The sequence below is a fragment of the Ipomoea triloba genome, chromosome 12 (assembly GCF_003576645.1).
Source record: "Ipomoea triloba cultivar NCNSP0323 chromosome 12, ASM357664v1".
Taxonomy (NCBI): Eukaryota; Viridiplantae; Streptophyta; class Magnoliopsida; order Solanales; family Convolvulaceae; genus Ipomoea; species Ipomoea triloba.
This window is the reverse complement of record NC_044927.1, coordinates 28047475-28061517: the sequence shown is the minus strand read 5'-3', so window position 1 is coordinate 28061517 and position 14043 is coordinate 28047475. Positions and strand designations below refer to the sequence as shown.

The following is a 14043-nucleotide window of genomic DNA, read 5'->3' as shown; positions in this document are numbered from 1 at the left end:
CCACCCCCCCCCCCCCCCCCCCCCACCCCCCAAAAAAAAATGCAGTTTGTGTTGACAAGAATCAGGTATGGGCCTGCACGCTACTGGGCAATCCTCTTTGTCTTCTGGTTTCTTGTTTTTGGTATCTGGGCTTCAAGAACACATGATGCTCATTCAGCCTGATTCCAGGTGAAACGTTCAATCATCTTCTTTAATTGAGCTAGCTTAGGTATTTATTATCGTATAAATATCATGGTTGTATACCTTTTCTACTACCATTTTCTTTTTAATTTCCTGGGAAATCCCCAAGGATAGGGGAAGAGATCTGTAAATTTCCAGGTTGTGTACTGTGTACATAAAATTAAACTCATAGGAACACTCAGTTGGAACTGCAATGTGTGTATATCCATGTTCAAACATTTCATTTCTTTTGCACTTTATTTGAAATGAAAAAGATTAATTTAAGGAAAATAAATGAGGGATTGACTCAGTACATCCTTTCAATAATGGACCAAAAAAAACTTCATTTGTATTAATACTTGCTTGGTCCAATGGGTAACTTATAAAATAAGGCTTTTCTGGTTTTGAAAATTTTTGAAAATTTTCTTTCCTTTGCCTTTACATCTAAATTTCTATTTTTTTAATTCATAAAATTTCTTTTTCTTGAGTGAGAATCCGACAGGGACGGAAAATGAAACGGAGAAATGAGGTGGTTGCTTATTGAGTTATTGTCGTGGCTCCCACATTCCGTTGAATTATTGTATGCTTTCACGGGAAAGAAACCTAATAATAGGAATAGGCTTGCCATTGCCCGGCGCGGGAATAACGCAAATCTGTTGAATTAAAAATAAAGCTAAACGCTCCATAAATGACAAAACAATCAATTTTGGTCTCAAAATTCTTCTGTCCTCTTTCCATCCCCCGCCTTCACCGTTTGCCACAATTTCCTGATTTTCTTCGTTGTCACCCAATAAATTCTTGATTAGACATTTAATTATCACCACAAATCTTGCAGTACAATCATACAATACATAAATATCTAATTTTAACACTAACTAACATGTTCCATTTAATCCTTAAATCTAAAAAAATTGTTAAGTAAAAAAACATCCGTAAAAAGAACAAGTAAACAACTTTAATTTTTAAATTATAATAATGTCACATCAGGTTAAAAATAGCTTTTACTCCATAACATATCATATCATGTTACTTTCTCTGTGTTTTATTTTAGGTAAATCTAATTCTTTTATTTTATTTTCGGAAAATTATTTCATCAGCCAAAACATGAAGATAAATGATAGATTGTTCCTGTGCTTGGATCATTTGCGTCATAGAAAAATATTGGAACGTCATTATAATATTGACAAAACACATGTATTCAGACCAATGCTCCCAACGTGTACAACACTATTCTTCCAATTGCTTTCTCTGGGCCATATGACTCTGTTTCTAAAAAGGATTACATTAGCACCCAAGCATTACTACTATCTAGTCTGGGTAATTATCAATTATCGGAAATAGATTCTCCATTTTTAAAATTCAAGTTATCAAATATTCAAATATCGAGCTTCTGGTATAGAATTATCATTGTTCTTCTTCTGATTTCTCGAATGGTTGGTGCAGATAGAGATTTCATCTCATTGAAGCTGAAGAGTGGAGGCTCTCTCAATCTAAGGTAACAAAAACTCGCCTTTTTTTCCATCGTGAGTGCGTCCGCATGCATGGGGTATACATAAACTGTGGATATATAATTATATGTATTATTTATATATAACAATCGGAAGTGGATTTCCATCTGGATGGGGAAGGCAGAAGCCTTTTCGCGATCTGCTTTTGGGGTGTTGTGGGTCTCTGGTTTTTGCCAAGATATCCAGTGGTGGGTCATCATCGATCATCCTCATTTGATGGTTTATTGGAATTTAGATACAAGGCGTACTTATCCCAATTCTTTAATTTCACACACTCTTCGGTCATTTTGATGAGCTCCTAATTTTCAGTTCTGGAAAAAAAATATCCCAAGTGAAACTTGGGGATTGAGAGGTAGCCATCAGATGAGTTGTTCAAAGCCAATAATCTTGTGTGGAAAGCATGTGTAGGTGTGACCACTGACCACTGTGTGTTTGGTGTCCAAAATGCCCTTTATCTTGTATGTTTCGGAATTGCTTCTTTTGGGGTTTAGCTAAGGTTCCGTCTTTGAGGTGTAGGTTGTTAGGTGATTGATGGATTCAGCTTTACTTTCTAAGCAAACTAGGGATTCTGGAATTACCAGAAATCCTTATCCCCGTCGTCCTCGCCCCCTATCGGACACACATTTCCTCACCCCCAAAATGTGAACTTCTCCGTACTCCAGCTTGAGTTCAATAGTCACTAACTACTTTAAAGATTCTGCCTTTTTTGCTTTTACTTTCATCAGACTTCTGAATCAAGTCATGTGGTGTCTGCCCTTTTTTTTAATGTTCATTCCAATTCCATGATAGAGAAGGGAGGTTTCTTTTAAATGTGTTGGTCTTGGTCTATGTCCATGGGTCCTCATTTGGATCTGAATCAGATATCATTGTAATTTCAGGGGTGAGTGGTGTACCTTGAAAACAGAAAATGTTCGATATGAAGTGAGTGGAAAAGAAGGATAGATAGCTAGTCGCGGAGATGGACCGGAGGAGTTGGCTGTGGCGGAGGAAATCGTCTGACAAGAGTCCCAGTGGTGAAACCGAAAGCTCTGGTTCGATTTCATCGCATTCCGAGAGATTCTCTGATGATCAGGTAGGTCGATTCATTTTCCTTCATAATGATACCATTCCTTAATCTCCTTTGCCTTTTGCTAATTAAATAATACCATTCCTTTTTATAAATCCTGATTATTCTTAGTTGCCATTAACTTTATAGTATTATAATCAGCAGCATGTCTCTCTCTCTCTATACATAGATGCATGTGTGCTTGCTAATAATTTCACAGAGAATGCTTTCTCTTGTCTTCTTGTTAACAACTTATCCAGGTTCAATGTTTCAAAGGAAATGGGAAAATGCTTGCCACTTTTCTTCATACATAGTACAATTCTCATACTGTTCTTACTCTGCTTGTCCAAAAAATTTGTAGATTCCCTCGGATTTGTGTACTTTGTAATACTTGGACTAAAAATTATAAAGAGAACAGACACATGCATAATGCCGGAAGTCAGGAACTTGATGGCTATACACAAAATAGTTTAGGTGGAAATAAATCTCTGTTTTAGAATAGAGTGGAAAAATGTATAATCTACAGTTTCATATTAACCTTTACTATAAGTTAATAGGTAATAATAATTCAAACAAAGAGCCCCAAATATGAGCAATAGGTTTGATTGCTCGTTTCTATTGAAGATATATGTGATACACAGACATGAGATTCTATTAACTGTACCTTCACAATAATTTAAGGTGCTCATTGTTTCCCGGATTGCAGTTTCAAATATACAAAGAAAAAATCTTATTTGGAGTCTGAATATAAAAGCCTCAGCTATAACTTGTTTAAATCTTCACGGAGAACCAGCTAGATGAGAGACTAAGCCTTGACACTGCCGAAAACTAATAAATATGTCAGACACCAAATAGACTGTAGGTGTAAATTATAGCTCTAGGCAAACAAGATAAAACTGGTTATCATGTAGTTTCATGCTTGCTAGCTTTTTAGCATGCTGAAAATTGAATAGTTGTTAACTTTGAAATCAATTTGTCCATGATATTTCTTAGTCGGTCAAGATACTGAAATTGTGATTAAACTTTGATTAGCTCATGCATACTATACTTATGCATTTTATTCTGGCTTTTCATTTTCCTTGTTTTTATTGGCATCCTCAAATTTTTTTTTATTAAACAAATTTGCAAATTACTTATTCAAGTCTTCAATTTATGCATGCTGATGGATCTTGTTTTCTGTTAAAGGCAATTCCAAATCACAGTATTCAATCACCGGAAGTCACATCTAAAGCATCCAATTATGAAGAACTTAATGACAGTGTCAGTGTGAAGGCATTATCAGCTAAACTGTCAGAAGCTCTGCTTAATATTCGTGCTAAAGAAGACTTGGTAAAGCAGCATTCAAAAGTTGCAGAGGAAGCTGTCACAGGTAGCTCATCTTTCTCTTTTTATGTGAATTTTACTTCAGAAATTAGTTGTCTTTTATTCTTTTACCAATACAAGGTAGAAGGTGATTTTATCCCTCCAAATAATTTTTTAAAAGTCCTTTGTAGGATTGACTGGTCACTGCGTTCTTGTCAAGAACTTTCTTTAGAGAGTGAAATAAAGATTAGTAAAGAGATACTAACTGCTTTCCTTAAGTGTAGTCACCATTTACTTATTATTGCATTGTTGGATAATATGGTTGTTCCTAGTGAGCTCTATGTAACACCTTTGAGTTCCATAAGTTTGTAATTCTTCATAAAGGAAGATTTAGATAAGAGAATAACATATGATTGGTACTTTCTTATTCACAGCGATACTGTCAAGCACTACTTTTGTTCCTTTGGGAGCCTCTTCCTCTCTGTTTTAAAGTCTGCAAGCCAATTCCTTCTTTCCCATGCTCTTTGTTGTGCTTGTACTGAGTTTAGTTAATAATCTGTTTCTGCAAGGGATTAACTCCTAAGAAAACTTATATCTGCCATTGCAAAATTTATTTAATCCTGAATATATTGAAGATCTTGAAGTTAGCTTTCACTGCAGTTCAGGTTGTGATTGTCCTCTCACAGTGCCTGATAATTGTTTCCATCTCCCATGTTAGGTTGGGAAAAGGCTGAAGCTGAGGTATTAGCCCTGAAGAAACAAGTTGATGCTACTGCCCAAAAGAACTTGGTCCTTGAAGAACGCACCGTTCACCTTGATGGAGCACTTAAAGAGTGTTTGAGACAACTTCGACTGGCAAGGGAAGATCAGGAACAAAAGATTCTTGAAACTATATCCAAGACAAGTTCTCAGTGGGAGTCTTCAAAGTCTGAACTTGAGAAACAGCTTGCTGAGCTCCGGTCTGAACTTGAAAGTGCTAAAGTTGAAGCACTCATGATCCCAGATCTTCGTGCGCAGCTTGAATCTATGAAGGAAGAGAACTCAGTGTTGAAGCTTGAGCTCTTTTCTCAAGCGGAAGAGCTCACACTGAGGACCTCTGAGAGAGATTTGAGCACACTTGCTGCTGAAACAGCTAGTAAGCAACATCTGGAGAGTATAAGAAAGGTGGCCAGGCTTGAAGGAGAGTGTCGCAGACTCAAGGCTCTCGCTCACAAAGCAGCTTCAGCTAATGATCAAAAGTCTGTTGCTGCATCATCAGCTTATGTTGAATCTTTTACAGATAGCCAATCAGATAGTGGAGAGAGATTGTCTGGAATTGAAAACGATAGTCGCAAAATGAATACTTTGGAGCAGAATGAGTATGGATCTAGTCGGTCTGACCTATGGGCTTCCGCTTTGATATCAGAACTGGACCAATTTGCGTTTGAAAAGCCACTAAAAAGAAACATTATGAAACCTTCATCAGACATGAATCTCATGGATGATTTTCTTGAGATGGAGAGGCTTGCAGCATTGCCCGAGTCAGACAGTGAAAGCCCCCTTGAAAGAGGAGCTTGTTCTGGGGAACTTTCTTTAAAAGTTGAACTTGAAGCCATGATTAATCGGACAGCTGAACTGGAGGAGAAGTTGGAGAATATGGAGTCTGAGAAAATGAAGTTGGAGATGGCATTAACCCAGTGCCAATTCCAGCTTAAAATGTCCAAAGGTCAATTAAAAGAAACAGAGGTGAAGTTGATTGAGCTGAAATCTGAGTTAGCTTTGGAAATTGAAGCTAGGACTGCAGCTGAGGTAGAATTTCAGACTACCTCTGCAAAGCTTAAGAAATTAATAGAGCGTTTAGAGAAAACAGAAATGAATGTGGCAGAGCTTCAAACTAAGTTAGATATGGCACATGAAGCAAGGAAAACAGTTGAGGCAGAACTTAAGAATACCAACCTTAAGCTTCAATCTAAGTTAGATATGACACACGAAGCAAGGAAAACAATTGAGGCAGAACTTAAGGATACCAATCTTAAGCTTCAATCTAAGTTAGATATGGCACACGAAGCAAGGAAAACACTTTTGGCAGAACTCAAGGATACCAATCTTAAACTTCAGAAAACAGAAGTGTGGTTAGAGGAAGCACAGGTCAGTTTGGCAGACCTTGATGCTCAGTTCTCAACTGAAAGAGAAGAACGGATAGCTGCTCAGCAAGAGCTTGAGGTTTCCAATTCAGAGCTTAAGAAATCAATAGAGCGCTTAGAACAAGCAGAGGCCAACTTGTTAGAGCTTCAGACTCAGTTGGAAAGGGCAAATGAAATAAGGTGCACCATTGAGTCTGAACTAGAGGATAGCAATGCTAAGAGAGAGGAAACAGAGTCTCAACTCAAAGCTGCAGAATTTCAACTGCAAGCTTTGCATTCAAGAGTTTATTCACTTGAAGAAGAGGTGAAAAAAGAACAGGCTTTTTCACATGAATCTATTCTAAAGTTGAGGAAATTAGAAAGTTTAAATTTAAGACTAACATCCCAATGCCAGCTTCAGAAAGCAACAACCATTGGAGAATTTCAATTCAATAAGGTTAGTTGCGAAACAGTTTATAGTTCAATCCATTCTGCAATCATGCTAGAGTTCGGTTTTAAAAAAATAAAATAAGATAGAAAAGAAAGTTGCAAACTGATTTCAGAATGTTTATGCATTAACCAAGAACAAACAAAACAGAAAATACTCACAGTAATCTAAAGTTCTGCCTTCTTGCCTTGGGGTTTTTTGCTATCACTCAATGGTTTTGCAATTCTTTGTGTTCTTTTGATGTTAAAAGTATACACTACACTTAAATGTTATATCTAAAGGGCATGCATGTTGTCATAGCTTCCTGTGTTGGATCCTTTCACTCAAAGATGTTTGCCAAAGGTAACTATATTTCAAAATTGTTACTTCTAGATATGGCTTGTTGTTGGTGATTGTGTGTTTTAACACTCAATCAGCCTTCGCAAAAGATTACACTTTACAGATTCTAACGTATTCACAATGCTATGGGTTCTTTTTTTCCTCAGTAGTAATGAACTTGCTTACTGATATCCACTATGTTTCTTGATGTGTTTGGCAGGACAAAGAACTGGCAGTGGCTGCTAGTAAATTTGAGGAGTGCAAAAAGACAATCGCTTCAATTGGTAGGCAGTTGAAAACCCTTTCTACCTTAGATGATTTCCTGATCGACTCCTAGAGACCACGAGATCTCTGTTAAGACATATGTGAGCAGCAGCTATTAGGAACTCACTGTTTACCTAAACGAGAAGTTGCAATTGTTCAAGACCAACTGAATTCAAGTAAGAGCAGCATATCCCATGGACATCAGCAACCATAAGGAACAAGGAACATGAGGATTCAAAATTTCCAAGGTACAATATTTATGTTTCAGTTAAGCAGTTCATTTGTACATGAAATCTTGGGTAGATTATTTTTCCATCGTCGTTGACGTATAAAGGAGAACAGATAAATTTACATGTAAGATGCAAGTTATATAGTATACTGCCATTTCTTTAAGGAAAATTTTGTGGTTCAAGTGATAGTTTTGCTGGGTGATGTGTTATTGTGGGAATGTGGTCCGAGCAAAACAGCTGCAAATGTATACTCAGAAACTAAGGCAATTGGGATTATACATATTCATTGGCTCCCTACTAAAAGTTCAAAGCAAATAACCATTACTTGCACAACAGAAGCAAAAGATATACACAAACTCAATATCCCCAATGTCAATTCATGTACAGCCTATTATATGGCCCAAAGTTCTCCAAGTGGCATTTATTAGAAGGGTGTGAAAGCATTCTTTGATTTCTTTCTCACCCTTCACGTTTTTCTCAAGGAATATTGTTGTTTGTCGTACTTGACATGACAGATGGATAAGAACGCAATCCTTTGATCCTTTGTTTGTCAAGTTAGGTGAGCATTATCAAAAAATTAGACTTTTTTTTTAATCTATAATATAAAGTTTTAAATGTCGTTTGTTCAATTCAATTGTAGTGTGTTTGAACAAACATGAGACGAGAGTAATAAAATTTGTTTTTCATTTCCTGAAAAAATCAACAACATATTAACATATAGTAAGCTGCAAAGACACCTAATAAAATCTCCACCTAACCTAAAAGAATATCCATCTCCCAATACTCCAGCCCCTTTGAATTCATACATGCGAAAAACGTCCTCTTTTTTTGATCTGTCCCACAATATTAGCTACCATCTACCCTTGACTTTTTCATTGTTGTACACTAAGAGGATTAAGAATGTCGGCTAATGATGAATTCCTAATCTATTAACAAGGTTAAAAAGGTTTGTGCATGTATGTGAACATATCTTGGAAGGGATCATTGTACTGCGGCACTTGAAAGGGATCGTCTATGAAATTGTTGAGCTGGAAATCTAAGTCGTCCCATTTTGGCGCGCTCTGGACCTCTTTGTCGGCGGCAAACTCCGGGGAGGACAGCACTTGCTCCGAGCAGCAGCTGGAGTCGGTGTGCCACCTCAGCACCGACTCCGACGTGTCGAAGTGCATGTAGTCGTGCTGATTTTGCACCATCGGCGGTAGGGCGGCTTGTTTTAGCATCGTGCCGCTTTGTGAGAATTGGTTGATGTTAGGCTTCTGGTCTTCCACTTTCGGGAGAATAACGTCGTTTTGGTCCGCGGCATTATAGTACTTCTCCACAGTACCTTTCTTGTTGTATATCCGACATAGTACCCAATCATCAAGCTGTAACGTTTACACATGTAACGCGCAATCAGAACAGTTTCAATTCAAAGATTCTTTGAAATTAATAAATTAGCTTTTTATTTTCTCCAATTCCACAGTGATTATTTACTTTAATTTACTGCTAAAAATAGAGTAAAGAGTAAATACATACCCTCAAATTGTTCTTTTTTCCGGCGGAGCGGTCGACGTTTGCCAGACGGTACTCATGCATAATCCAATTAGTCTTTACACCTTTAGGAGCCTTCCCGGCGTAGAATACCAAAGCCTTCTTTATTCCCAAAGTTTTGGGCTTTCCCACCGGCTTATCTGCTCCGGTAGCCTTCCAGTACCCGGTTCCGGCAGCCCTGTTCGGCCGCGAACCGTTCGGGTACTTTCGGTCCCTCGGAGAAAAGAAGTACCATTCTTTTTCTCCGTACAAAGCCATATCTGCATCACAATTCACAAGAGAAATCAATACAAATTAAAAATCCCAAAACAAAATCCTAAGCAGAACTCAACAAATAAATCCCCAGTATTTGAAATTTGAAAGAATGGTAGCACCGTACCAGGAAGCTGCCACGGGTCAAACTTGTAAAGGTCGATCTCGGCAATGATCGGAACGGAGATAGATTGGGAGGCGCATTTCCGGCAGAGATAGTGAACCACCAGTTCCTCATCCGTAGGATGGAATCGGAATCCCGGCGGCATCTCCAATTGCTGCTGCTGTTGCTGTTCATTGTTGTTCAAAATTCCACCATTATTCTTCATATCTTTTTCTTGAATCTCGATCTCCTCTTCTCTTCTCTTCTCTTCTCTTCTGCTGCCCTTTCCTTCACTTCTTTTTCTTGCTTCTAAAGCTTACAAATTTGTATGAACGCAAGACTTTGCAGTGGGAAGGCGTATATATATGAGTGAAGGGCGTAAATTGCACGTGGTGAAATGAAGGAGGACGTTGCCACGTAGGTCTAAGTATTAACTGAGGACAGATGTTTGCGGTGTGGGACCCCATGGGTTGGTCATTTTGTGAGCTAGGGGGGCTGTTTTGCTTGGAGGGCAAGGTTGACCGCAGCCATTGAAGGAAGACCGGAGGAGCAGTGCCGACGGTCTTATCTCCGCGAGCCACGTGTGATTGCTGTACCCCACGTGTGGTTCTGCTGATGTCACTGCTCCCGTCACCACTTTTGGACGGACTCCATGCCCAAAATTCAGCTTTTTGACTCCACCATTATTTTTGCGCCCATGTCAACACCTATACACAAATACAAATGGTAACTAAATGACTTTTTGCATAGAATATTGGATATATTCACATACTAATCCAGATATATATTTTTTACCTATTGGTATTATGGTATATAGCTTATGACTAGTTAACACAACGCACAATAGATCAATGAAAAATACATTCAACTGATCTCACACTGTTATTGGTGAGACACGATCCTGATCTTTCATATCAAAATTTACCATGTAATTAATTGAGCTGCCCATGTGAGTCATCTCATAAACTTTTTTTTTTTTTTTGTGAGAGGGAGGGACCCCAAGGTCCCGAAAAATCTAGCTACGTCTACTAGTAGCGATACTCGACGCATCACGTTGCAAGAGAACCATCAAGCCGCCAGGAGGTTGATCCAGGATTGATAGGCCTTGCGGAGAATGTTGACCCATATTGGCAAGGAAGTCTGCACTCTGATTACTCTCTCGAAAGATATGGGTAACCTTGGCTTCTTGAAAGTGGTTCATGAGGAATTTGCAATCCTCTATTAAGGTGTTTGTCCTTGGATTGGGATAATCGACTTTACTCAAGGCTTGCACCACGACTTCAGAATCCGTTTCAACAATGATCCTGGTGAACCCATGGTTTTTTTTGCGATTTTTAGGCTTTCCCGGAGCACTCTCATAAACTTTAATAACAAATTGGTTTGTCTATAAGAAAAATAAAGAAACAATCTCCTAAACGCATAAACAAATTGTTCAAGTTATCCTTCTAAAAATAGGTAAGTGTCTCTTATAATTATGGACTAAAATGAGTTGAGGAAAACTGCTAGACCACTTGTATTCAGTCCATCGTCACTCGCTAATCCAAATTTAATCGTAAAATTTGACTTTTATTTAAAAATACTTGACCTAAAACTCTAAATATAACATACGATATGATACAAGAAATAATTGTAGGACATGGATTAGCAAGAATTTTGCATATTGATGACGCGGCAATACATTATTGGGTCTACGAGGTCAAATTTGTGTTTGACACAACAACATGAAAAATCTCACCATCCATCATTTTCACTCTAATTTGACGTCTTAATTGAACTTTGTTGGGGTGCTTCACGTGCCCTTACGAAAAGTAAGAACGCTACAGCTGTATCCGGCCGGGTTGCACTTAATTTTGAATGAATACTACTATTACAGCTGTATGGTGTTCTTAATTAATTCTCAAACATTCTTAAAAAACTTCGATCTTATCATTTTATATATGATTTTTATCCCAGGAACAAACCTGTTGTTTTGGTCGAGGATCCTGTCACCCCCAACTCGCCAGTTGTCTTCTTGTCTTTTTAGTCGGACACGTCGGCGGGAGTCACCTTTTTGGGTTATTTTATTATTATTTCTGCACTTAACCTGCCAAGTAGCAGTGTAGCACCTTGTGAACCTACTTTAATTATTTAATACTTTTTTTAAGCTAATTTTTTAATACTAATATATAATACATGTTGCGAGCTCCATGTCACTGATCTGTCATTCTGTCGTTGATGCTTTTATATGTGTGAGAGAGAACCTCTCATGCCGTGATAACGAATGAACTAACATAAATATACATAAGTGTCTATATATTATCAATTGAAAAATATTATGTCTACTCTCATTTCATGTTTTCAACTTGTATTCTCTCTCACAAATGTTTGATATAAACATCTATTCTGGAATTCACATGATGAAAATATCCAATCTTTGTTTGACACATCAGAAAGTGAAAAAATAGAAGTAAAATTTGAAAGTACATATAGTATAAGTCTTATCAATTACTCCATTTGCATGTCTCTCTGACAGGCTTTCATCACGGCAGATTGCATGAATCTCATAACATACGCATACAACATACACATTCTTCATCGATTTATTTAAATTATACAAAAATAATATGTAAATTGAATTAACATTAAAGTCAAATAAAATACCATGTAATAGCATAAACTGGACCGGGATGTAAATGATCCCCTCACTTTGAGAGGTTGCTTCCACACAGCCGATAGCGAGACTCAATCTCTGGTTGTTCTTTCCAAACTTCACTCGTGTGATCAACCGAGCTGTCCATGCGGACAATTAGTAAAGTAGACTTGAGTGTATACAAATGGAATGGCAATAAGTCAGTCCAGAGTCTCCTGGGCAATTGAGTTTAATAGTCAAGTGAAATGTATATAGTGATCGAAGTGAGTATGTACAAGATATTCATTTTGAGCAAGGTGGCTCAGTCTTATGTTAAGACACTTTAACGTCATGCTGTTAGAATAATTATTATTAATGTATGACTCATTATTATGGCTCATAAATATTTATGTATATTTAATAATAAAATAATAATCCTATTGGCCAGTTAAAGATAAATGGCAGTTTCAACTGCTCAATAATTTCTCACCTTGATGGAACTGTGAGATAGTTATAGCCATCCAGAGGCTCTGGTCCTCTCCCCAACCCTTCTACAAAAGAAAATAAAAGTTCTCTCTCCATCAGAGTTCTTAGATTAAGGGTACGCTCAGGGTCTGGAGGGAGAAACCAAGTCTCCCATTGAAGCATCTGCAGTGAAACCATGGAGCCAAGTATATTCATTAAACATTTAAGTATCTGTGAAAAACATGTGTTCCTAAGGTCCTGTATGTTTAAGTTTCTACTTACATGTGGTATCATGAGCAAGGTTATAGAACATATGTTTTTCTATATATTATGATAATTACGTATTGTTTGTATGGTTGCGTATGTATGCCCAGTTTTTAGAATATATGAGTTTTCATTCGCATGCTCAGGTTTCCGTAATTACATTCCCATGCTCCCTTATATTATTGACCTATCAAGGGACTCCCCATGCTGCATGTTAATCCAAGGCTTTTGGCTTTTGGCTTACCTAGATATGAATATATTTTGCGTGTACAGTATGATGAGGAAATGATTACATTGGTTGTATTGTTTAAATTATTTTCCTCTTAGAAAATCTGCAAATGTTTTCAATGATTACATAATGTTTGTATGCTCATGAATTACCATTACGCATGGTTTGTATATCTACATTCATATACATAATGATGACTGACTCGATCATTTGCATTGTTTTTACATACATAATTGAGATCACAGTAATAATTGGGAATGATTGCAGTATTCAATATTCTGCTTCTTCGTCATGTGCTTCGTAATAATTGGGAATAATAATCATTTGCAGTATTCAATATTCCACTTCTTCGTTATGTGCTTTTTACGGCATATTTAATTTTTAATATTTAAATATTAAATATTCATTATGTGTTAGTATTGTTATTCTATTAGAATCATTATTCTATTAGAATTACATTATGTACGTATTTTCTTTTAATATGTTATTCCGCATTAATTCTCTGATATTATTTATTTGGTATCTAATTATTATTATTTGATAGTCACCGAAGTGACCAAATTATAAAGTTTAATAGATACCAAATTTAAATAAAAAATTCAATTACCCATGATTATGTGATGCTTATAATGAAATAACATGATTTTATTTTTCTATTATATTGGGTAAATTGAAGTTTAATAATTATGAAATATTTAAGAGTCGCCCAAAGGTTGATCAATTATTTCATAATTATAAACATAATAGCGGTTAGTTATTTATATTTGATTGGGTTGTTTAGCATATCCAAAGATAGCAAACAAGTCTAGTCATAATATAATTAATAGCCAATTATGTGAAAATTGCAATAATTGAGCATCGTTATGTTTAATGTTATACGTTGTTGGATCACCCAAAGGAGACCTTCAATGTATTTAATTGTTTACGAGTATGTTAGTTAAATGTATTTACTTTGTGTTAATGTAGAATTAATGTCTAAGTATTTTATATGTATTGCAGCATTAAGTTGTGTTTCAATGCTTTCGCAAGTTGCGTCTATTGTAAAGTTTAATGGGCTGAATTTTGCTGAGTGGCATGAACAAATTCAGTTTCACCTCGGTGTTCTGGATCTTGATCTAGCACTCTTGACTGACAAGCCCGCTGCTATTGATGATAATAGCAGTGCTGATGATGTAGCCTTCCATCAAGCATGGGAAAGGTCAAATAGACTCAGCAT

At 36.8% G+C, this 14043-nt stretch overlaps 3 protein-coding genes across 12 annotated transcripts in view; 2 read left to right on the top strand and 1 right to left on the bottom strand.

Moving 5' to 3' along the window:
• LOC115998050 overlaps window positions 1-414 on the top strand; it is a 5198-nt gene extending 4784 nt beyond the window's left edge. For all 6 annotated transcript variants that reach the window (XM_031237505.1, XM_031237508.1, XM_031237507.1 and 3 more), the window contains one exon: window positions 46-414. In XM_031237505.1, the coding sequence (XP_031093365.1) occupies window positions 46-162 (117 nt within the window). In that variant the 3' untranslated portion in view covers window positions 163-414. The remainder of the gene's footprint in view (window positions 1-45) is intronic.
• Window positions 415-1385: 971 nt separating this feature from the next.
• On the top strand, window positions 1386-7656 carry LOC115999906 (filament-like plant protein). 5 transcript variants are annotated; one of them, XM_031239857.1, is made up of 6 exons: window positions 1386-1476; window positions 1603-1654; window positions 2546-2739; window positions 3898-4081; window positions 4733-6573; window positions 7103-7656. In XM_031239857.1, the coding sequence occupies exons 3-6, from the start codon at window positions 2626-2628 to the stop codon at window positions 7217-7219; spliced, it is 2256 nt and encodes a 751-aa protein (XP_031095717.1). In that variant the 5' UTR covers window positions 1386-1476; window positions 1603-1654; window positions 2546-2625; the 3' UTR covers window positions 7220-7656. The 5 variants fall into 5 exon arrangements, with proteins under 5 accessions (XP_031095717.1, XP_031095716.1, XP_031095718.1 ...); XM_031239856.1 differs by lacking the exon at window positions 1386-1476 and having other exon boundaries at window positions 1499-1654; XM_031239858.1 differs by lacking the exons at window positions 1386-1476; window positions 1603-1654 and adding an exon at window positions 1776-2075.
• Window positions 7657-8043: 387 nt separating this feature from the next.
• Window positions 8044-9600, bottom strand: LOC115999908 (NAC domain-containing protein 2-like). The gene is made up of 3 exons (XM_031239861.1): window positions 9286-9600; window positions 8892-9166; window positions 8044-8740 (listed from the first exon to the last, which is right to left on the bottom strand). Exons 1-3 carry the CDS (start codon window positions 9485-9487, stop codon window positions 8315-8317), a joined length of 903 nt encoding a protein of 300 aa, XP_031095721.1. The 5' UTR covers window positions 9488-9600; the 3' UTR covers window positions 8044-8314.
• Window positions 9601-14043: the final 4443 nt, after the last annotated feature.